Genomic DNA, 26,132 nt, shown 5'->3' with positions numbered 1-26,132 from the left:
TTTGACTGTTAAAAGCCTGAGCATAGACATTAGACATTAAAATGGGAAAATGTTATTTGTACAACAAAACGTATAAAATGAGTGATGAATCTATTGCCCTAGTGCATGTGGATGTACCTGCACTCACATGATCAGCACTCAGCCGATCATATGAATGCTAATCATGGTTCCAACACTCTAGTCAGTTTGCCTTTATTTCAAAATAAAAGCACACAGTTACTCAAGATAACTTCCTCAATCCTAAAACTATGTCCAGTTCCTTAATTTAGCTGGTTGAGAATAAAAATAAATATTTTAGACTGATATTAACCTGAGTTAGTTCAACCACATTTTAAGAACAGGGCCTAGGAAACTAAAAGGAAACAATGTAAAAGTCTTTTTGAAATGAACAGAACTACCAGGGTCAATAGACCCTTTTCCCAGCAGACATTTTAACTTGTCAAAGCAGGAAAAGGTGTAAACGATAACATTAACAATGGCTTCGTTCCATCAAGTGTTCCAGTTAGCCATGTCAGTGAGTGACCTACATACACAGTGCCAGAGCCCTGGAACTGGCTCACCTAAATGAAATGCCACTAGTTTCACTTCATGTGTCAGTGTTCCCCTGTTTGTGTTTAAGCCTAGAGTTTTGAAAACAGACTGTAAAAGAGAGCTGATAATGAATGGAGCTCTGCTGTCTCTCCTGATTCCTGCTAAACAACACTCATCATGGTTCCCAGACCTCGCTGGAACCTTTTATCATTTCCCCCACAGTGGAACAAGTGCGAAGGCCCCAGACTGACTGTGCTGACAGTCAGTCAGTCCGGGCAGCTTAACGGTCACAAAGGAAACTGCTGCAGTGCACATCATCTACTCGCAGTCTGCCAGGGCTCCTGTTTACCAGCTGAATAGACCACAGAGCCTCAAATAAAGAGGTTGTCTCCCACAGTCTGAAGCATTTGTTCAGCAGAGCCATGCCTATGGAGGGTGCAATTATTTCCACTGTTTAAAATGCAAAACCTGCTTCCTTCTACTGCATTTGTACTGAGTATTTGAGGGGTTAATTCCAGTGACAGTACTGCTGAGCTCGTGTTTGCAAAAGTCATGGTCCGGGAAACACTAAAGTAGAAGGCCTGTCAAGATTCATATACACTGGCTTTGCTCCAGATGTTTGCAAAGAGTGAGGCACATCTGTAGCTAATTTTACATGGAAAAACACAACTCAACTCATTTTAAAGAATGTGGGTATGAATAATCCAAGTAAAGGTGGAATTTTTGGAATTGATGCTTGAGGCTATGAATACTACATTTAAAATTGAATGGATAAATGGATGGAGGTCTAACTTTTTTATTAAGATGTAATTATAACATATACAAAATCCTGCTGAAGCTCTCACTTTTAGTAGATGCTGCTGGTCTCACCACATAGATACTTCCTATAAAAAACCAACATAACATTTCAGAACAAGATGTTTTTTAAGAACTGGTTTGATGAGAGAATTATTTTAGTAAGTCCACTTGATTCTGAAGGCCACTTACTGTCATATAATTAATATATGACTTTCCTATTCAGCCAAGAGATGAGACTTTAATTCACCCATATTGCGAATGCACCTACACTTAAATACTCCACACTGACACAATGACATTTGTTTTGTTTTTTCAACATGACAAAGAAAACATGCACATTTTGGCGTGACTGCACCATTAGTCAAAACAGCAATGCCATGAAAGTCTGTACATGAAAAACTGTGTCTTATATGAGCTAAACCCCAAGCACCATTTTTACTCTGTATTTCTTTAATTCCTTTTATTAAATATCTGCATTATATTGCATTGTCAATTCTGCTTTGTCAATAAAGTAAAAAAAAAAAGAAAAGGTCAGGGGAACAGATTGAAGCCTGATTGGCTGAGGGATTTCCTTCCTGGCAGAGTTTGAAACCACCCATTACAGAATGGGGGGGGGGTTTGCAGGAGGCGATGAGGTAATGCCTCTTCTTTATGTGAGAGGGTGACATCATCGCTGTGGCATTCTCCGTTGCCATGGAGAGGGAGGAGGCAGGGGGCATGGCAGGCTGATAAAGCAGGGGGCACAGAAAGGGCTATGTGGGAATGAGATGATTGTGTCTGTGCTGGGAGTGTTAATGTGTAAAAGCAAATATTCTTATATCAGCTCATTTAATCACTTTCTTTTAAATGTCTTTATTTTTAACAATTAAGTATTAAGTATTTTGCAAAAGAAAGGGGGAGGGGATGACAAACAACAACAAAGTGTGGGAACCAAGTACAGTATACATTTCCTGTATTGACTCTTTATCCACTTTGTTCTTGATATTATCCAATGTTCAGGGTGTCAGTTTTCCCATTACACACTGTATATGTCCGTCCATGTTTAAGACTGGGAGGTTCCTCTTTATTTTTAGTTACAGCTTGTTTGCAGAGTTCTTCTGTTATCAATCCAAGATCCAGACTTCTCACTGTGTGTAGGGAATCTCAGTTGAGGGTTAAAGGTATATTCTCCCAAAACATGCTAATATTTTTTCACATGGCCAGAAAATTTGGGAATGATTAGCATTTATCTGCCCATGCTGTTGATTACACATGTTTATTTTAAATGAGATTAATTAAATTTCTTCAACCAAATTCCCTCTTCACATAGTTTGCCAATCCCCCTCTAATATCAGATTTATGTAGTAGTAGTTACAATTTTACAATTATCTTTATGGGTTTGTAAACCCTGATGCAGTTTTGAAATGTGTCCTGAATTTTTTTTTTGTTGTTGCTATGAACAGTTCATCAAGCACTAAATATAAAAGCAAATCTTTGTTTTCAAGATCAAATTCCTTTCTCAATTTAAATTCTCTACCTCACATTAATGTGCTCAGGGCAGTTATACCTTTGTTTTTCTAACTGGTCAATTTGTTTACAAGGATACTGATCCTCCTTTAGATTTCTGGAAAATATCACACATGGAAATCTTGGCTCTGGACAAGGATCCTGGTCTATTTATGTCTCCTTGGAAGAGGAAGAGAGGGGTCTCCCCCAGACAGTCTGCCATTTCCTCAGCTTGACTTTCACCCGTCTATGTCTGTCTGTGTGTGTGTGTCTGTGTGTGTGTGAGTTCATCCTGCTAACCCACAACCCCCCTGTCTCTTTCCCAGAGGTTGTATTTTCTCTTTGTCTGCAAGGATTTCAGTTTAGCCTGCAAGTACAGCAACAACAGCCAAGTGCTCTGACCATTTCATGTAGTAGACACTTTTGTTGCTGTCACTATCAGAGTCCATACACTTGACGTTTATTGTCTATTTTTTTCTGATTTTACTGGAAGGCTGGGCTGACCAGTGTATTGGCTTATTGATCACGAGATCAAGTGCTGAAAGCATTTCTGCTGTCTCTGCAGATGGAAAGGAGATGATGTCCTTCTGAGCTGAACGCAGATGATGGAAGATTAAATAATTAATGAGATACACAGATGTGTGTGTGTCTGTGCGGGTGTGTGTGTGTGAGAGAGAGAGAGAGAGAGAGAGAGAGAAAGAGCGAGAGAGGTGTGGCCCCTCGTAAATCTTTCAGCTTTGCATCTGTCAGTTAGTAATGATCCTGCTCCACAGCCCTACCAGGACACACACCGTTTCCTTCTGACTCCTCCTGCTTCCTCCTCATGTGTCAGCCTGCGCGTCATTTAATGACCTGTGGCAACTTGTACACACACCGACCCACCCACCCTCCCAACCTTCCACACACACACACACACACACACACACACACACACGCACACACACATACATACATATCATAAAATGCAGACCAGAACTGGATGGTTTGTGTGAGAGTCAGATTAAATTCTGGTTTTATTTTAATGCGAGGCATACGAGGGCTCAATTTAAAAGAAGTCACTGTAAGATCAGAGACTGTGTAAAACCCAAGTGTTTTTATCCAGTTCACATATTGCTTTCTTCAAATTAGAGCTGTCAATTAGTGGATAGATTGATTGACAGAAATATAATATAATAACTATTTTGATAATCAATTAATGGTTTTTAAGCAAAAATAATCAAAATAATCTCTAGTTGCAGCCCTAGTTCAGTTGCATACGGTAGATATATGAGACACAAAATAAAGAGAGAGCATCATCTTGGTGCAGTTTTATTTGAGCAGCTGCTGGGCAAATTTGAGACGCATGTTACACCACAAAGCTGTACATGTCAGTTCAGGTTCAACAGCAGACAGCTGATATAATGCAAACGTTTATCCCTAATAAATAATTTATTGTCTATCTACGTGTCTGCCATTTCCCTCTAAGTGTGTATGTGTTTCTGTATGACTTTCGCAGATAGATAACTGGTGCAGGCTTGCAACTAATGAATATTTTTATTGTTGATTAATCTGCTGGTTATTTTATGTACTCATTGATTAATCATCCATAAAACATCAGTGAACAGTGAAAAATGCTTTTCACAATTTCCAAGAGGCATTTTCAAATGGCAGCTCAAAACCCAAACAGATTTAATTCTAACATAAATGACAATGAAAAGCAGAAAATCTTCTTTTTGAAAGCTGGAACCAGAAAATATAATATAAAAATGCCTGAAACTATTAATCAATTATCAGAGTAGTCACAGATAAATTTTATGTTGATTGAATAATTGTTTGATCTGTAGTTTAAACCCACATAAACATAAATCAATATAACAAAATACTGTAGTATGTCTTTATACTGTATGGTTGCATACAGTATGCTAATGCTGATTTGTTAAGGCACATGGATGTCATTCTGTCTGGTTCAATATATTTAGATTTTCATCTTCTTCGGCAGCTCAGTCCCTCAAGGGATTTAAAGTCCATTCATTCACTCATACCTGATGTTTTTTCATTCAACTTCAGCTCATTCACATCAGCTGGGACAAATGAATCATGTAAGGTATTGACCTGGGTCGGGCTGTCAGCGTGATAAATTGGATGCAGAGTCGTTCAAAAACATATTACATCAGGAAACTGTCCAATGTGATAATCTCTGTGGGAATAATAAATATGAATAATAGCAGAGTGATAAATAATAGCAGAGTGATAAAGAGCAGCACATGGCTAATTCATCTTGCATGAATTAAAAAAAAAACATTTCAGTCAAGTCAAGTACAAGCACACACTTAGACAGATTTTTTTTATTTATATGTCCACAAAAATGTAATCATAATCCTGATCATCGCACTATATTTTTTCATTTGAATGTTTTTGAAGGTTTGAGGTTAAACTATCCAATATTTCAGAAAAAAAATGAAATGTTTATTTCCATGCAAGCAGACTACGCTGTCAGTCAGTCCTACACTTTTGGTCCAGATTGAAATAACTGAACGACTATTGGAATGGACTGCCATAAAATCTTTTACATATATTCATGGTCCCCAGAGGATGAATTGTTATAGCTTGGGTAAGGTTGATTTATACTCATCTCAAAGACACAGAGTCAGTAAATGTGACGGCACTCAGCCGGAGTCAGATGTTAGGTGAGAGGCCAGGGAAAAGGCTGCCTCCCTCTGACCTGGAAAAGGAATTTATTACTCTCTCAGACACTTTTAGCTAATTCCATCAGGGATTTGCACAGGGTAAGGGGGGGGCAGATTTACCAACACTCCTCCCTCGTTCTCATCTTCTCTGTCATTGGTGTTTTCCTGACCCTCAGGGAATACAGCTGGGTTTCATGGTGTCTGAAATCTGCTCTGCTCCCTCTCAGTTATTTACGTCCGAGCAGCCTTTTCTTTGCCTTTCACTTTTTTCTTGTTCCCCTGGTCATTGTATCTTCAATCAGTCAAGCCGCCAATGTTGTTTAGTCTTCATTATCTTTTTGTCTGCCCTTTCTGACATTGCTTTTTCTATGCTCTCTTATAGATTTCCTCAAGCTCATTTCTCTCTCTGCTGACCTTGAACATTTTTAACTGCTAAGCAAAAGGGCATGCAGTATTTAGACTGTCTGTTATTTTGTTTTTTTTTGGGGGGGGGGGGTTTGCACAGTAAGGTGTCGGAGCTTAGCAGAGTGTGAGAAACTGATTTTCAAAGCATCATAGCACAGTGTGCAAAGACTCACAGTCTTTTACTCTGATAATCCTCTTACACGTCAATGCCGATCCACACACAAATGCAGTCACAAATTCGCCCGAATGTGAACACAAAAAACACACATTAACACATTAACCACAATCTTGGTAGAAGCATTCATTTTTATTTATTAGGGTGGTGTTTATTTTTCTTTTTTTCCATCCATGGGAGTCTTGGGTTGTAACGGAGCGTTCCTGTCTGTTTCCTCTCCCTCTGAGATAAGATTCTTGTCCTAAAGGCAGAAATTTGCCTTCTCCATCTGGGAGTCACTAATGTATTCACCCATATCTTTAATACTCTGCTGCCACTCCCAGCTCTGCTCAGAGAAACATTTCTGCGAAGGAGCTGAACCTCAGTGCATTAAGATCACTCTTGCCTGTGTGTGTGTGTGTGTGTGTGTGTGTGTGTGTGTGTGTGTGTGTGTGTGTGTATATAGAGTGCATAGAGTGCATACAAGCACTTCTTCGTGCACCTTCCTGTATCCTCCCCAGGTATGACTTTGCCCCAGCAGGGGTGTGCAGGGTGTGTGTGTGTAGTGAAAGGCAGTTACTGAGCAGCAGAAAGAGCCAAGACAGCTGAGTAGCTCCTGGCTCGGTGCTGCGGATGTCTTCTGAAAGCCTTGACCCACTTCCAAGTCTCGCCCTCCTCCCCCCTGCTCACCCAAACGTGCTGCATACTGAAGCAGCTCTGCCACAATCTGCTGAGCTGCGGTGAAGCTCAGCATGCAGACACTGAAGAGAGTGGGTGTGTCTGTGTGCATGTGTGTGTATCTATCTAATAAATAAATTGTGTGTCTGCATGTGCTGCAAGGTCATGTATGTGCATATGTGTGTGTGCACAGGCTTCCACTTGGTGCAAGTTCTTGGGCAAAGTCGTAGACAAGTTGCTGCTTCTGATGAATATTTTAATGAGTCCTTCACTAGTTGTTACTTTACCAAGCAGCCACAAACATGTTAAACACACAGGTTTAACATGAGTGTCTTCTTGTCTTCGTGTGATATGGAAGGAAGGGAGTGGGAGAAATGTAACTGCAAAGATTCAGTGTGAGGTTTAAGCCCTTGCAGAGCAGTTCTGCTGCAGAGTTGTGAGTCTAGGTCTGCAGCTAGCCAATATTTTTTATTATTGATTAATCTGCTGATTAATTTTTTACATTAAATGTCAGAAAAAAGTCATAAATATCCAGCAAAATGAAAGCATGCATTCATTACAGTTGATTGTATTATGGAAATGTTCGTGTTGAAATCAAGATTTAATTTTATGTATATGTGTTTCATGATGATCTGTGTTTTAAGCTTCAACCTGAATATGTTTCTGCTACTGCAGAGTTCAGTTGCAGTCTACATTTCAAAATGATCTGTTTACCGAGTTTATTTCAGCCAGAGCTACACAAGTGTTTGCACAGAAACGTGATGTATCAAAGACAGAATGAGTTATGATCGGTGCAGTTTAGTTACACACTTGACTGTGTTAAATTATAGCCAATGAGAAATAATGGGTTTGAACTCAAGCTGTCTTTAACCAGAAAAAAAACTAAACAATTGATTTTATGTGGATTTTGTTGTGTAATTATAAAAATGAAATATATCTGATGAATGCCAAATATGTTTGATATAACATAAATTATTGGCAAAAATTCTTCAGCAAGCCAAAGCCACAGGACGGCACACGAGTGACAGTGGCAATGGAATACATGGAAATAGGGATGAGATTAGGGACAGCGTGAATTATTCTGCTGCAGACACTGAAGCCGTGCACAGGCCTGGTTTTAAGCTGATGGGAGGGACGCTCTGCTGTGAAGGACTGGAGACACTCACTTAGTCACAGAGATTTAGACAGATTACAAACAAGGACACACAAGCCTGCGAGCACAGAAGCAGTGCACTAACTCACTAATGGATGAATGTATATACCATACGCATGGGGATTAGCACACATTTCGATTTATGGACACACGCAGAGTAAATGTGCCTGCTCACGTGAAGACACAGTGTTTACAAACAAGTCATAAGCCGACATGTGTAGATACAGACATGCTGTCTAATCAATAGGAAGATCAGTAAAGTGCTATCTGGTCTGTACAGGCTCAGTTTTCCACTTTTCGTGTACAACCAAAGCTCCTGAGTCATATGAGATGGTTCACACCCTCTTTCCTCTGAAGTAGCTCTTATCGTCTGCCATCACCTACCAGGAAATAACCTTTACTCACCTGTTTTCATCCTTTGAATATTTAATCCAGCACGTGCGGCAGTGTGTGTTATTTGCATTACAAGTGAATTTGGAAAGTGTGTGTGTGTGTGTGTGTGTGTGTGTGTGTGTGTGTGTGTGTGTGTGTGTGTGTGTGTGTGTGTGTGTGTGTGTGTGTGTGTGTTTGTGTTTGTGTGGTGTGTATCGTACACTGTACAAACACACTATTCGCCACTGTATCATCACCTCCTGTCTGTCTCCATGTCTTTATCGTCCACCCTTCACTGTGATGTCACTCTGGACTTTTTAGAGCAGTTTGCTATTAATGAACTCTGGTGACAGACCAGACACAGAGCTATACACATCAACATGCCTGAAAGTGCTTGGCGTCAGACTGTCTTTGCAACAGGTAGACTGATGTGGCTGATCAGCCAGTGCAGCACTTTAAAAGTTGCATTGATAAAATACGACCTGGAAAAACTCAAATTTAACAACACTGTGGTCACATTAACCTGTGAGAGGGCAAGTATTTGTTGCTGGACCCTTTTGACCGTCACTATACATGCAAATTCATCGGCAACAATTTTGTCATCATGCTTTGTTTTTTTGTTTTTGTTTTTTAATTCAGTGGTTCCAGCTTCTCAAACATGAATAGTTCCATATGACAGTAAACTCTTTGTATTTTTGACTGTAATTTTCATATGTTCAGATCAATTGATTATTAAAGAAAATAATTGTCTACATATTGAAAATCTAAATAACTGTTACAGTACTCCTATGATGTTAATTACTTGACACAGAAACAATGGAAGCAGTCTGAAAAATACTCCTATAACAAACAATTAAGGTGGCACAGAGTTTCTCGACAAGGTAAGGCTACAATGTGTCAAAGTTGATATTGTGGATATTTGCAGTGCAAATTTCAAACAAATTTGTGATCATTCAAATTTATGTAGACCTAAACTCCCAGACTGTTAAAACTCTTGGCAATTGGTATCTAGTCCTGTAACCTCAGCACTCAACAAGCACCAAGGACATGCAGCACTGTGGCAAAGTTTTAGGCACTAAAAGTAAAGTGAAGATACTTTCAAAAATAATGCCATGAAGAGTTTTAATTTATCAATACCATTGCACAAAGTTCAGTAAACAGAAGAATACTTGACAGGTAGATTCTTCATCTTGGAGATTTAGGCAGACTCAGTGTCTTCTGTCTCCTCATGTGATCCCAGACTGACTGCATGATGTTGAGATAAGGGCAAGACTCTTTGTCCTTCTTCTTTATGAAGATAGTTTTTCTGCCTCTGGCTGTGTTTGGGCTCGTCCTGCTGCACAGTGAATCAGGGACCGATCAGACGCCTCCCTGGTGGTGTTGTGTGATGTATAAGAATCTAAATGTCTAACGCGTCTAAACGCGTCTTTGCACAGTTCATTCTTGGCAAACATCCATTGACTTTACTTTAAAATCTTTGACTTTCTCCTCTATGTGGATTCCCATTAGCTTCCACAAAGCGGTCACTGTCTTCCTGGAGTCCACAGATTGACGTAATGTTTAACCACTACATATGGCTTTCCCTGTCTCTGCCTGAGTAAATGCACACACTGTACTGAAAAGCATGTTGTTGTAGTTGTAGACCGCAATGATATGATTTTATCTTTGTGTTCTTCCCCTTTTTGCCATTACTCTGTTCTTTTTAAGGCTCAGTCATAGTTGTGTGTTTTGGTGTGATCTCATTTGTCTGCTCCACCTCAGCTTGGGTGGTGTGCGATAGATCCACAAAGAGATTTATTATCACCATGAAAACTATAATTTGGGGTCTGCAGGGTGTCATCAGGAGGGTTCAATTATGGCTTTACAGAGTGCAGTACAACTTAATATGCTGTCAACACAATAACAACTACATTTGGTGAGCAAAGTCTTTTACAGTAAGTGCTGAAAATAAATGTTGACTAGTCAGTTACTTTATTAATAGACAGTTAATCAAACATTTTCATGACCAATTAATAGTTTAAGTCATTTATCAAGAAAAAATGGCTCCAGCTTTACAAATGTGAGGATGTGTCGATTGTTTTCATTTTTCCATCATTGTTTTATTGTAAACTGAATATCTTTGGGTTCATTGTCTTAGGGTTCTGGGACTTTATGATAGTAGTTCACTATTTTTGATATTTAAGAGAACAAATGATTAAAGGACTAATCAGAATACAATAATTACAATATGACATGTAAATCATGTCATATCATGCATAATTTGCATATTTCTGACTTCCCTCCTGGATTTGCATGTGTCACTCATCTTCATTGTTGATCTAAAGGAGTGACATGATTTTATTGTCAAATGCCCAATAAAAAGTGTTCATTAACTGCTCAGCTACTCATGCATCTCTTTCCGTCTTTTCATCTGTCAGATGTTGTGAGTGCAGCGCCTCGCTGTCCCATTGGTATTATGAAAAAGATGGACGGCTCTTCTGCAAGAAAGACTACTGGGCCAAATTTGGGGAGCTGTGTCACGGCTGCAATGATCCGATCACCACCGGCCTCATCATGGTAAGAGGATGTATCCGCTGACTCTCATTTCTCATCACCTGCCTGCTTCTTTGTTTGCTGTTAAACCTCAAGTTACAGCTTGGAAATGTGGCACTTGCTGCGCGCACAAACATGCAAGAGGACAAACACACACACACACACACACACCTGCGTCCATACATTTACAGCCCTACTGGTTGGTGTGTGCCGTCAGACATACATGCACGTAGGATTGGTGCCAGACCTGTAACTGACCCTGATTCCTTTGGCTGCTTCGTCAGATTGTCTTACAGACCACCAGTGGAAGTCGGAGCTGTTGTTGTGACGCAGCGGAGAGGTTCATGTAGGTTCATGTGCTGGATAGATGCGGTCGTGGCACCGGAAAGCAGATAAACAATAGACTCGACCTCTGCTGATAAGTGCTGCTGCATTATGGAAAAGATGAGATACCAGCATCAAAGGAGAGTTGTGTCTATTTGTTGATTAGTGATGGAATCAGTCACATTCAAAGCTTGAAAAAACAGATTAATACTGTATGTCGGTGTAATACAATATGTCTTTATGTGTCTGAAGGCCCAATTTTCCTGCCGCACAAAGCCAGCAGTAGCACAAATGCAGGTGTACTGTGATTTTCGTCAGGCAGTAGTAATTCTTTGTGGCTGTTTGACAATGTCTTGACTCCAAATGAACTCACCGCTGAGGTAGTTGGAGAGGTGAAGCTGAGGCTGTGTTTATGCTGATTAGGCAGTGCAGGGTAATTCTGATGCTCCTCTGGCACAAAAAGAGACACTCAAACACAGACCTCTCTGAAATATTCATTAAAATACAACTTAAATTCAATCATACCAAGTTAGTTGCTTAATCACTTAGTTGATCAACAGAAAGAGAATCTCCATCTGAAACTATTTTGATAATCAGTTTATCATTTAAGGATTTGGTTCTTTTCTTTGTCTAATGTGATAATAAACACAACATCTTTATGATCTGGTGTGAGTCAGACAAAATGACACATTTGAAGATGACAACTCAGGCTTTTATAATTTATGATTGTCATTGGTCTGTTTTTTATAAAGATTTATTTCATAATGGGCAGATTCAATGATAATGAAAATAGCCTATACTGTTCCCATAATTACCAATAATGCCTTGCACATATCAATGAATATAATCAAGGTTGACTGGGTCCTTAATGTGTTTTGATGTTCAGAGTCACTTTGAAGTTTGTTTGAAAAGTGACAGAGCAGCTGGACCCTGCGGCATGATTAACGTATTTAGAAATGTGGTCAGTGTGAAGAGTTGATCCTAGTTAACAACAGCAGGATTTATGAAGCGCATACCCCCCCCACCCCCTTCTCATTCATCACTGGTCAACTTTGCAGAATTGCTTTTGATAATCCTTATGCTATTCACACCACCCAGTGAGGTAAAATTTGAATTATCAGCTGTGGCAGCCGACGATATGAAAACTATGTCAGCTGTGTGTGGAAATATGCGAGGCTCATATTCTGGAAAACTACCGCCTGTCGACTTTACATGAAGCTCATATGACAGGGAAATTATCCACAGAATACACGGGCTAACCATTTGCATTTTAGAAGGTGTTATTAGTCTCAGTCATCAGTCATTAGTTGGTGGGATTTAATTTAATCATCTCAATCTGCATTTCAATAGTAGGCAAATAGTATTGTGTATTTCACTTCCATTTTTAGGTGCAATTTTAGCCAAAATATCAAAACTGTTATTGTTTAAATTTCCTTATTAAATTATTTAATGTCAAAAATGTGATAGTTGCAGGATGTTTAGTGGCCAGTTTAGGTCATAAACTTCCTCTAAAGCCACCTCAAACCCCACTACTGACTAAATCAATAAACCGCTGACTGCTTGTGGTCCTTTGTATAGTGAGAGCTGATTAAAATAAAAAGCTGAGTCCAGTTGTTGCACATAAACTGCCTTCTCTGACACATTTACCCCCTGGTCAGATACTGCAGCCGTCATGTGTCATGGTCATGATGAGCAAAAATTATTCATGGCTTGGCCTTTCTCTGCATCTCTGAGTGTGTGTGTGTGTGTGTGTGTGTGTGTGTGTGTGTGTGTGTGTGTGTGTGTGTGTGTGTGTGTGTGTGTGTGTGTGTATTTCATCATTTACACTGCCTCCAGACAGCTTGCCCTTTGCAGTGCAATCTCAGTAATGAAACATTTAGGGACTCTAAAGTGAATTAGGTGGAGGGATCACTGCACCACCTCTCCTCTTCTTTCTCCTTCTCTGGTTCATTGCTACTCTTACAGTGCAAAGACACTGATTGACTTACACTTAAGTAAATCTGAGATGGGTCAGCCAAATAGGCTTTATTGCCAAGATGGCCAGACCAATTGTATTACTGTGTAGACATGCAGACCAAGGTGAGCTCCCTACGTCTGTGCCACAGCCAGAAGAAGGTGAAGCGGCACACTGAAGTCCTGCACAGTCACTCTGATGCCTGTGCACATCAGCAGGGAAACACAGTCCTGTTTTTTAAATTCACTGATGACGCTCCACCTGAAAAAGCTGCTGTCAGAGTCAGTGAAAACATTTCGATGCGTCATGATGTGCTGATGAGTCAGTCTGCAGACAGACACGTAGAACTGATGGTCAGCCAGAGAGAAACGTTAAATGAGTTAGGAAGGTAAGAATGAACCTCATGGGATTTTTCATCACTCCTGCCACAGTGATGTGCGACACACAAGCCGAGCCTTGCTTTGCTCTTTTATTTATATGTTTGAGAATTGTTTGCCCACAACTACACTTTTGTAACAGCCTTTTTCTCTGTACTGTACTATACTCACTTTATCTGACCTGTTTCCCCACAGTGTGTATAGTATTTCATGTTGGGCTCGAGGACTAGGATGTGTCATCCCTCTCACCAATCTTTGAGTTTTTATCATCATCACACTGATAACATCAAAGTGACAAAAATAGGCAATACAAAGTGTGTTGCAGCAGGACAACAGTAAGTGCTTTAGTATAAGAGCACGATAATTTTGTTTTTAAAAAAAATCGCCACTCAAAATAAGTAGTAGCCTGGTGTGGAGCTTTCAACTGCATTGCATGGCTCTCTTCACAAAGACTGAGTTTGCTCAGTTGACATGGAGCTGCAGATGCTCAAACTTTCAGCTATTCTGAGCATTTTAAGGACTTTGTGTGCATGTTAGTTCAATTGTTTTATGGTTGAAAGCTCCAGAACAAGCAAGTAAGAGGACCTTGAGTGGAGATTATTTTTGTCTGCTTCTGTTTCCAAGGTCAAGAATGAACTGTGGAGCTCAAAATAACTTTCCTGTGAGTGAACATAGAAAATGTTCTCCTGTTTAAAGTGTTGTTGGTTGTATATCCTTTGCATCAGTTACCGCAGCAACCCTGTGGAGGGGGAAATGGTCCTGAACTGAATACGATCTCTTAGACTTTAATATTATATTGAGGGGACTGTCTGTGTGTAGCTTCATCTGCAGGTTCTGCTCCTGTCAGCAGCTCCAGCCTTGAGTAAACTGGTAGTAATTCAGCCAGAGGACGTCACTCAGTTATTTACTACCTGCGCTGTGAGTGATTCATGTGCTGAATGCAGAGCTAACTTCTGTAATTGAATTTTCTCTCCTTCCCATCACTCCCTCATTTTGTCCATCCATCGCTCCTCCTACTGACAGATGAATGTGCAGTAATCCCACCCAGCTCCACATTCAGTTTAGAGTCAGTCAGCCTGTCTGCAAACACCCCATGGCTGAGAGCCAGCTGATGGGAGCCGGGCCAGACTTCGACCTGGGCTCGTTAGATGTCCGCAGAACTTTGTGGTTTCACTGTTTCTCACTCTCGCTATCTTATCTTTGCCACGATGTTCTGTCGTCAGCCTGCTCTCCACCCTCCTGTATGTCTTTAGAGTGAACATCAGTTCAGTGTTGAACAGCCAGACATTAAGGATTGATGCGATCGTGTTGGGAAGCAACAGTGTTTACAGCCGCAGTGGTCAAACGGCCACACTCAAAGGTGGAGTGAAAAGCCAACCATCACAGAGAGGTGTGAGATCTGATAATCATTTAAATATGGAGATAACACCTCACATTTTCAAACAGTGTTTCCTGGAAGACATTCAGTGTTGTATTTGTGTGTTCACACAAAAAGTGACAGAAGTATTTATGTAAAGAATGGAAAAAAAACCCTCACCTCAACACACCTGGATAATTGTGGTGTAAAATGAGTGTGACTATCAAATCATCAGTTTCAGAAAATTATAATTATGACCATTTGACAAAGCAGTACTGACTGACTGTGCTGGCAGCTTAAGGCCTAGTATGAGGGACCAATAAGTTGCATTGGTTCAGGCTTGTAACTAATACTTTCCTTATTAAGCAGACCACATATCTGCTGTGGTGTGACCAACTCATAGTAGATACAGTTTCTTTTTCAGTGTCATCATATAATTTAGTGTTTCTGTTATCAGTTTCATTTATTCAATCATGGTTGGCCACTGACACGGTTTTTAGTGCCACAACAATCCCTGTTCTCCTGTTACCTTACATAAAATGATTATGAGTTCCACGCAGTGTGGTTTATAGATTTTCAATTTGGGAAGCAGAGCACTGGTATCAGATCTGTACCTAAAGTTTAGGAATCAGAAAGTATCATGAGTCAGATTAATGCATCCTTACTTACTGGCCAGACTTCTTCTACAGCTGCATAAGTGTTAGTTGGACATGAAAGTCACAGCTTTGAATTACAAAACAAGTAAGAGTTAGTTTCTTTCCATAGACTGAGAATGATGAATCAGTCTCACACTGTTCGTTCCATCTGGCAGTGATTTTGTAGTGAGTTCATCAGGCCCCATTATTGTTTCGACATGATCAATTACAATTTTTTTTGCATTGTTATCAAGTTAGTGGTTACAAAAGAGCCTCTGTCAGATGGTTATTGGTTTAGCCTGACTGGCACCATGTTACATCTTGGGGACTTTCTTTGCTTTTGTTTCCCGTTCTTTGTTTCTGAGATTGCAACAAGTGCAAAAAAAGGTGAATTCCAAGACGTTTCCCTTAAACCAGAAGTGCTTATGAATCTTTGGGATTTTTTTTTTTTTTTTTTGGGATTATGTGTGTGCTGTCATGAAAAGACAAATCACATGTTCTGGAAGTTACCACCATGTGGCTCTCCCCTCACCTCGTCTGTAGTAATAATTGTTTTTGGTTTCAACCTGGCAGATACAATTGAAGTGTTTCTTTTGGTTAGTAAACAAGATTTTTTCAGAGGAGTGCCACGTTGAACAAATGATAAATGGAAAACATAAAGTAAAGTAATAATGGACATAATATTGTCATAAATAACAGACCTGATCTGGTATGAATTCACGAGTGGGACTAAGTTTAAATGTTTTCATGGAGGTTGTTTCATTCAAAATGTGCTAAATTATGATTTGTATTCATTATGTGATGTTAACAGTATAGTTCTGTTAATTAAAATGTTGTGGTTATGGTTGATTAACTCTAGATACAGTCATAATTGAAGTGTTTTAGAGTGAAACAAGAACAGTCATACGGGCAGACGGGGTGAGGTTGAGTGGCTTCTTCTGCGTATTTGTCATCATTGCATTCTGACTTCATGAGTATAAAAATACCACATAACCCAAATTTCAATATTAACAACATATGTCCTCCATATGTGATTGATATTGAGAAATGGAGATATTTTTGGGTTGACTGCCACACCATTGGAAAGTCCCAGATTTACAGTGTACTTCATCAGCCCCCACTGGTGTGAGGTAGCTCTGTTTGAGTGGGAATCTGCCAGTTGTTTCTGTAAACGCCTGATGATTGTTTTGACTCAAAGTGAAGACACTTGACGCTTGTGTAATAAAGGTTGGGAAATGTTATTTGTTAAGATCTTGTAGCTGTTCAGGTTGTGATACTGTTTTCTTAGAAACAGGTTCAGCTGTTGATGATCTCATCGGTGACATTGTACACAGCGCTCTTTCATCGTGTAGAAAATTGCTTTGCACAATATTCAGGTTCAGGGAGAGTTTCTTTTACTTTTACTTCTTTAGATTACCCCAGAGAGGTCAGAGGTCAGGCTCACATACAGAGGAAGGATGCAGCTGCTTGGGCCTCTGTGCCTTGCTCAAGGACACTTCAGCTGGATGACTGCTTGCTCTAATGGGGCTTCAAACTTCAGGCTTTATGTTATCATCTGTTTTCTGTTGTAGATATCACATTCAGTGTCTACATCGTGAGAGTATTTGTAGAAACTTGTTTAGTATTGTCTCCTTCCAGAGTGGAAACACTGACGAAAGCAGCCGCCTCTGTGGGCTGAAATCCCCCCCGTGGTACAACTGTGGGCTGCTGGGTTTCACTTCTGAGCCGGTTGCCGGCAGGTCTGACTCAACTTTGAAAATATTTGTAAAGTTAGTTTACTTTAAGTCCATTTTATAGCAATAGCTACCTAGAATTGGCTAACATCAGATGTTTAAGTAAAGCTGTAGCAGTGTTATAATTTTCATCTGTAAGAGGAAGAATGTGTTCTTTATTTTTCCACAGTTATATAGTCTTGCTTTAAAGCAAATATGCCCCCTAAAATATTTGCTGACTAGTGGATCTTTTGTCTTGTTGTTCATTTCTTCAGATAATCAGTCAAATGCAGATGAATGTGAGATATTCATAATCTGTAGCCACAGTGGTGATGGGAAATTATCAGATGCCTGGAGACAGACTTAATTAGAATTGTGAGAATTACAGAGGAGAAATGTATTTTCAGACTCACCTCGAGATACCACCAGTCGTCCCACTTTATCACAGACATGTTGCTTCTGAGCAAAAGCCTGAAGCTTAATCTCATTTTCATGATGGGAGGAAATCATTGTGGGAAATGCAATCATTTCCTGAACATCAGCCTAATGATGTTTAGAGGTTAAAGTATGAGGGTGGAAGTGTTGTCCAAGTGTAAGACAATAGTGAATACCACAAGAGTATAAAACTAATACCTAGCTCTTTGCAAAACTGATGTCTTAATTCATTGTTTAATTGTATAGTCACTATACTAGTTGTGAATACTAACACAATTGATTTATAACCAACTGCTGAATGTTTCAGTATCCAAACAGAAAGTTCTGTGAACAACCTGATCATTCAAACACCACTGTAGTTGGATCATCTGCTTGTTGACCTTCATCCTGACGTTGTCCACCATGTGGTTTTCTCTGTGTTGTCCAGTTACTGATGCAGCTTCCATAACTCTCACAGTATCTTCACTGACCGTCCATCTGCCTCCACCGCTTTGACATAAGAACCACCAGACAGCGCAGAGAGTTCATCTGACCATCTATTAATATCTGCCCACTTACATGGCCCTCCAGCACCGGCTTGTAGCAAGGGGAGGGGTCAACACTTCTCTGCAGGCAGGACATGTTGCGGACACGAACATCGTGAGACAACAAGGACAGGTGTAATAAGACTTGGAGAGCGTAGAGTGGAGGAAAGAGTGACGCAGCAGCAAAGATACAGCCGGGAAGACAAAAGAGAGGAAGAGAGGAAGGGCAGACGGATGCTATTTATAAACATCACACAAGCATATCACATGTCTTCATTTATGCTCCATGCCTTGTCACTGCAACCAGTACTTCACACGCAAACACTGACAATAAAGTGCACCATCATTACATCTGTTCTACATGTTACTTAAGACTGTGTCTCTGCTGAAAGTGGAAAGTTCTGGCATTTTCTTAGTTTAATTTTCATGTGGTGACACGCTGGTTGTTACTTAGTGTGGGACAAGAGAATCAACTTCTCTTATCTGTTAATATATTAATTAAGCAGTCTACAAAATATCAAACAAGGACCTTACCATCAGTTTTAAGAAAAAAATGACATAACACACAAAAAAAAGTTTTTTTTTAATTTCACCTTTAACTACCATCCAGGCTAGTGCTGAAACAGTTAATTGATTAGCTGGTCATCCATTTTGATAATTGTTTAAGTCCCTTACAAAGCAAAAATGTCAACATGTTGTGTTTCCGCCTTCTCAAATTTAAGATTTGCTGCTTTTTATGTCCATTACATCTTTGGGTTTTTGGTTGTTAGTCATGAAAAATACATGAATTTGAAGTGAATGTTACTGAGGGCTCCTAGACATTTTTTCTGTATTTTTAGACATTTTTAGAGGCTTGACAATTAATCAATTACTACTGGATAATAAAGATAATCATTAGCTGCAGCTGTAATAAGGACATGTTGACATGTGAGCACTATAACATGTGCTCTGCTGGACACAATGCCTTTGTTTCACTTAAACATAACAAAAGATTCAGTAACAGAAACAAATATGTAACATTATTCCCTCACATGACATCCCATAAGTCAAGCCTCTAAGAGTCACTCTGATAGTTTTCACGGGTTGTTTAAAAATGTGATTGCGTCGTGGGAGAAGAGGAATGAGTGATTTACTGAAGACACCAGGGGGCGGGGGCGGAGGGCAGGGGGTGGTGGAAGTAGCTGGCTGGCGCGTGTGCAAGAGTGGGCGGGGCCAAACAGGAAACGATGAGGTCATAGCAAAAGTGAGAGAGGGGAGAAAGGCAGGGTGGGAGGGGGGAGCGAGGAGGAGTGACACTGATTCAGAGATGAGCTCAGCTGCAAAGGCGTGGACTGCTCTCTCTCGCTCGCTCTCTCTCTGTCCTCCCTCCCCTCCCTACCCTGAGAGCTCTGTCTCTCTGCCAGTGTTGTGTTGTGACAGCGGGGGAATCGCCTGCCTCAGTAGAATGAACTAGATCAGCGAGGAGAGACGCCAGCTCTCGCTGACATGGTGGGAGACTTGTTTTTCTGGAGCTTCTGCTGTCTCAGGCTGTGGAAAAGGGATAAGAAGGTGAGGCTGTTCGCTGCTGCTGCTGCTGCTGCTGCTGCCGCTGCTTTGGGTTTCCCGGTGTCTTCTGGGTGATATTCATGAGCCGGTGAGGAGGCAGGGAAGCAGATAGGCTCAGGTGGCTGGTTGAGATGGTTCCCGGTTGCTTCAGCAGGTTCTCCTTCCATCTTTATGCTTGTCATTTTAAAACTGAAGCTAAAGCATGCTACTGGACGCCGCTGTGTTTTGTGTGTGTGTGTCCTTTTAAACTGGGTCAGTGTATTGCTTTGTAATTACAGATCTGTTCCTCTTATTCTGCGCGGCGCCCCGGTTTTTTTTTTTTCTTTTCTTCATGTCATGAAAAACTGATGAGCCATGGCACGAGGGCTATTTATAGACAGCATTCTTCCTCAGATAAAAGTGGGATTCAAAGTGTGTGAGCGCATTCAGAGATGGACAACAGTTGTCATGTCTAATAAGTGTGTCGCAGCACTGTGTTATTTTTATTTACCACCTCCAGTGCACACAAGCCACACTGCAAACAGTTTCTCATTTTACCACAGTGGATGTGAGACTTGCAGAGAGTAGGCAAGAGGCTGAATATATTAACAGCATTTCCAAAGCTGAGGCCTGTGTGTGTTGTGGTACTGTACTGTTTGTAGGAGAGAGGGGGTTTCCATTCAGACAGCATGAATGTGGCCCACTGTCCCCTCTCTCAGGCTTTCAATCTAATTCTATTTACCTAAATGATGTAGCTAAAAAGTCTATAAGGGGTTTTCATTGATCAGGATCGTGTCTGCTTTTGACTCTATTTCCCTTCAAAAAGCCTGATATGCTGATCATACATTGTGTATTTAAGCTTCAGGAATTCCCTTTGACACATTTCTGAAATCTGACCCAGTTGTAGCTCTCTCTGTGTGGGGAGTATCAAGTAGGCTACCTCATGCACGTGTTGTTATTACCATTTCCTCACAACGTCCACATGAGGTCATTTTCTTAAAAACACATTTCTTAAGCTGCGTGTTGATTCTGTGAGCTCAGTCACATATGGACTGTGTTTTTGAGTTTAGCCAATGAAGGAGGCTCTGGAGTAAAGTTCATTACATCAAACATGAGGTTAAGCAGAGCCAGATCCCCCATCATTTGGTGAGGCCATTCAGAAGCACCCACAGCGCTATTGATATGAGGTCACTGTGCCACATTTAGCAGGAGCGGAGTGAAGTCAGAGGGTCCGACTGGCTGTGTCTATAGATGTGGAGATAGATACACCTGCTGTAACACACATTTACTGTAGCTCTTAAGTCATAACTGACACATATTGTTCCATATCACTTCTGACCTCTGTGTGTTCAACAAAGGCATGCACTCGACATAAAGTTAAATAAATGAAGTACAGTGTAAACAGAGGGATGTAAGGTTAAGAGAATGGGTGTGCACAGCTTCCTTGGACTGCCTTACATTAGGGCTGCTCAGAAAATAGTGGAAAATGTTCATCACAATATCTCATAGGTGGAAGTGATGTCTTCATGTATCTTGTTTTGTCTGACCAACAGTCAAAAAACCAAAGATATTCAGTTACATATTCTGCAAACCTAAGAAAACCAGCAAGTGTTCACATTTTGGAGGCAGGAAACAGTGAATTTTTGTCACTTTTGATTAAAAAGTACTTCAACAATTGATCAATGTATGGCATCCCAGAAGTACCAGGTGTCACTAATGGAAAATCATCTGATAAGTATAACTGAATACATAAATAATATTGATTTTAATATTATAGTTAAATTAGTTGTAAAAATATACTAACAGGTTTCATGTTTTATTTATTTTCTACACGCAGCATTTCCCTCACATTTGCCAGTTTCCATGTCACTAACTGTTGTTTCTTAAATGCATGGGAGGTACTGGATACATCAAGGACTGAGTCTGACAAGAACTTTTCTACTTTAGTTTGGGAAGTGTTCAGCTACTTCATGTCATGATTTTATGAGGATCACGCAGACAACTGATATAACAATCACTTTGCTTTCATCTCCAAGTAAAGCTCGGCATACACACCCATTCACATCATTCACATTTTCCTTGCTAATTATGTTTGGTGAGGAGAAGATGGAACATGTCATGGGTAAAATGTGAAATGTGTTTAAAATGTGTTAGGTCGGAAAAACAGGAGCTAAGTGATTCCGTTTGAAATATGAATATAAAAAGCAAGGGTGAGAGATTGTCTTTTTTCCTTTTGATTCGAAACAGTTGGACAAAGTTAACATTTTCAGCTCAAGTCTGTCTGACATTATGTACAAGCTAATTACAATGTGCAAAGGTGTGATTACCCAGACCTCAGCTCAGGAAAAGTCAACATGGGTGACTGATGACCCGAGGGAATTGTCAAGAAATCCAGCCACACGTTTTTTTAACATGTTAAGTGTCGCTGAGAGCATTAAACCGTCATAAATTCCCCCAAATGGCTTGAGAGGGGTCTCGTCACATTCCACAGCCAACTTCAGGTCACACATATAAATCATTAAAAACAAATAAAGCTTACAGGCCCTGGCATGCCAAGCCGACAGTCTCTGTTGATGACCATTGCTGGTAGTTTTTTTTTTTTTTTTATCGAAAGCACCACTGGCTTCAATCATTCATTATGAATTGAGCATGTTCGATGTGGAAGCGTTTGCCTTTTCTGTTTTCTCCACGATCAAAAGACCCAGAGACTGCAGCCAATTAAAAGTCTTAATGATAAATTGTACTACTGCCTTTAAGGAGTGACTGTTGTCAGTGTTGCCCCATTCAACGAGGACAGGGCTTTCTAACCTGGTGCTCGGGACCACCAAAGGGTTAGAAGAGGAATCTAAGAGGTCACACGATGATTAATAGAGTAAGAAACGAGAGAGAACAAAATTCTGCTCGTAAAATAATGTTTATTTTGTAGGCTTTTCTCCAAGCTTGAAAAAAGCTCTTCATTAGTTCAGATTTAGCCTAATTATAAAGTAAGTGGAGATTTACTTGTAACGAAATTAAAATGGGTTGTGAGACAAAAACTAACGTTAGCTTGCTAATGTATGACTTGTTTAGAGGGAAAAGTAAAAGATGTAATAAGGAATGTGGTCGGCATGTCTGACCTGACAATTGATTAATGATCTAAACTGGGAGGATTTTAAATTACATTTCAAAAAAATAACCCAACATACCTCAAATTACAAAATGCTATGCCAAAAAAAAAAATGACAGTAAATGACATTAGCTTGGTTTAAATAATCCAGTGTTTCCCACTCATTCTGCATCAGTGCTGCTATCACTGAAACTATTTCTCCATGTAAGCATATAGAAATAAAATGCTGTAATATCTTGTTTAATATATTGTTTGCACCCCAAAGCCATTGTCTTCAGCTTTTTGTTTACGGAGTTGTTTATTTTTAACTGGACAGTGCCACAAATGTTTCCTAACAACAAATTACACATTATTAAATTCCTAATGAGCTAAGCGTTTTTAGTTTTAAGTTTTAATTATGCAAACCTGTATAGTGAATCAGCTAGTTACGAGGAACTACGGAAAGACTACACATAAACTTGGTGCCACCTGCCCAGGCCTCCAGAAGATAAAATTAAACAATCTTTAAAACTAGTAGAATGGTAGATTTTATATTGAGGAGTCACGAGCAAGAAACGCTGGTAAATCCTAGACTAAGATGTTTCTCACACACAAGCTACTAAAATGTAATGTATCTTTTTGTACTTGAGCTGCATTTCTATCAGTGATCCCATACTCACGGGGCACATCACACTGTTTCTGAAGTCAAGGTGACCGTCACCCATGGCGACTGAACATTGTGCTGCAATTTGACCCAGTTGCTCCTGGATTTTTGTTGATCCGCTCACCACCCCCAGGGAGACATGTGCACATGGTTTGGTTTGTTGCCACTAGATGAGGCCACGAGGCTACAAGACTGGCTAACACACAGTCACACACATGATGAGCTCATACACAAATAATGAAATACTCTCTGAGGCTTGAAGACACACACACACACACCACTTCTGTGTTTAGTGAAGATAAAAAGTGGAACCAGTGGCGCGTTAACGCACGTGATGTTCCTTGAATCTGTCTTTTAAATGCCGGGATCCAGTCCCATGGTTTGACATCACATAGACTGACAGTTTCTTTCTCCCTGTCTGTCTTTATATCTACTCTTTGGAAAGGAAGCATGTCCTAAATGTGAGGGCAGCAGCTGTCGCCTGTCAGATGTGGTTTTAAAGAGGGTGTGTGTGTGTGTGTGTTGTCTGCATGGCAAGCAAATGGTAGCCACCGTGTGAAGTTGTGCAGAGCCACACACCCTTTTTCATCTCCGTCCAGCTGTCCTCTTTTCCTGTCTGTCCCATTCCTAGGGCTACACCGAAGACACACACACACACACACATGCATACTGCCAGAAATCACAGCTATCCACATAAAAACAAAAAAAATGTTGTATTTAACCTCAAAGTGATCTCTCACAGTAATGTGAAATCTTACTGTGGTTAAGTCCTTAGATTCTCTTCAGTCATCTCTCTTTTGTACTTTCTATTTTCTGATGCGTTGTATTTACACTCGCTAGCGATGTCTGACAGTAATTTTTTATGGCTTCTTTTTATGAGGCTGCTTTGTGGACAAATAAAGAAATTAAGTCAGTCATTAAGCCCTGCAGCTGCCTCATTCCCCTGTCCATTACACAGCCACTACGTCTCTGTTTTTTCCTCCTGCTCTCTCTCAGTCTCTCTGCTATGATCTTGTGATGTCAGTCTGTAATGTACAGTCAAATGGAAGGCACTTTTAATCTTAAAGTTCTTTTATCAGTTCGAATAAACTTGTGTTTATTGTGTTTTTTAACTCCAAAAACAGGAAAAGAAAGATTCAAAATATACAAATAAGCCAGGATGTTACGATATCCTTCTCCAAGTATCAAAGCCATGTGGTGGCATTTTTTTTTGGTATTTAGCTGGAAGGAGCTGCTCAGATGAATTACTTACAAAAGCTGTTAATTAATAAGTTTGTACAGTGTCTTCCTCCCTGCAGCCTGAGGGCCCTTGGCATGTGTTTATCTGTTTGTGTGCGCTCGTTGTTTCGCTGCTGCTCCCCCAGGAGGGTGGGGCAGCAGACATATGGCAATAGACTGTGATTTTATTGATTCTTTGATCTCCACATTTTCTCCCTTTGTGTCTCAGATTACCCATTTTGTTTCAGTTTTATTGACCATTTAGAGGAAGCTTTCTCTATTTGGACAAGTGTCTGTTCTGCTTTAATTTTACTTTTGAGGCTGCAGCTGTGGCTGAGTCTGCTCCATGACCACAAAAAAAACAGTTATTTTCATTATTGATTCATTTATTTTCTGAATAAATCCATGACTATTTATGTTTAAATAATGTCAGAAAATAGTGAAAAATACCTTTTATAATATCTGTCAGTCCATGGTGATGTATTCACATTGCCTGTTTTATTCAACCAGCAGACCATAACTCAAAGATATGCATACTCAAAAAAACAAGAATACTCACAACTGAGAAACAGGAAACATTCAAAATAAACTAAAATGTTGCAGATCTACAGTATGTATTTTTAATATCCTCCAAATGTGCCCTTTAAAAAAAAATTGCAGGTATTTAGCTTTTCTCTTTAAATTATGGAACTACAAAATAATTAATTCTGCATTTCTTCGATTTTTCTTTTGTATTTGATTGATTATTCTTTGTTCAGCAGTCCACCATGCACTGCCCCTCCTCAGTCTCGGTAGACTGAATTAGCATTGCAGATCATTGCAGTTGAGAAGTGCCGTCAGGCGGCCCACTCCCTCCAAATTTTTCTGCCACTCAAAGCAAAACGTGTGGCTCATGTTTAATCATAGGAACCGTTAGGTGTTTGAGTGGGTGGGTCATTTGCATCAACGGCCGCAAAATTACCTGAAGGAGTTAAAAAGGGTCGATATTGATATGTGAAGCCGAGGGGCTACTTAATCAATTTCTCGATCAGAGTCGATCAGAGTCACAACAAGCAAGGACACATAGCTTTAATGAGCAGCAGTAAAAGTGAGGAAGCTTAATGAAGATGATACAGAGTTGATTCTTTTTTTTTCTTCTTTTTTTTGTGATTTATCTGATATTTATAGTGTTTGGTTATCTCCTGTTGATCTGAAGAACACCCAGACCTGAAACCTCCAGCGAGAGCATTATCCTCTCATCTGCCAGTGTGATTAATCTGCTCATTGCCTCCTTTGCTGTTTGGCCATAACTCAATTCCCTCTCTTGTTTGCAAAACTGCCCTGAGCTCTGGAGGGGGATCTGGCTGCAGCAAACTCAATCTCCCAGCTTGTAACTCAGCATTACCCTCAGCAACCAGACCTCGCCCTACTGCTCTGACCAGTTATTAAAGCCTCATGTTGCCTGTTGTTCTGCTCACATCAAAAACACTGTTGTGAATTCAAGCCCTCAAGGGTTTTCTCTGTAGATCAAAGAACAATCTATTTGATGTCCTTGTACATCAGTTTTTTA

General features: G+C 40.1%; 1 protein-coding gene across 2 annotated transcripts in view; it reads left to right on the top strand.

Moving 5' to 3' along the window:
* LOC111228045 (LIM domain kinase 1-like) overlaps positions 1 to 26,132 on the top strand; it is a 42,936-nt gene that overhangs the window by 4,575 nt on the left and 12,229 nt on the right. The window contains exon 2 of one of the 2 annotated variants that reach the window (XM_022753823.1): positions 10,660 to 10,798. In XM_022753823.1, coding sequence (XP_022609544.1) covers positions 10,660 to 10,798 — 139 coding nt within the window. Of the gene's footprint in view, positions 1 to 10,659; positions 10,799 to 19,467; positions 19,641 to 26,132 lie in introns of those variants that run through there. The other variant, XM_022753824.1, reaches the window with a different exon arrangement.

Source organism: Seriola dumerili, unplaced genomic scaffold (genome assembly GCF_002260705.1).
Source record: "Seriola dumerili isolate Sdu_G_001 unplaced genomic scaffold, Sdu_1.0 BDQW01000199.1, whole genome shotgun sequence".
NCBI classification, from domain to species: domain Eukaryota; kingdom Metazoa; phylum Chordata; class Actinopteri; order Carangiformes; family Carangidae; genus Seriola; species Seriola dumerili.
Note: the sequence above shows the minus strand (reverse complement) of the source record. Positions and strands in the feature narration are given on the sequence as shown.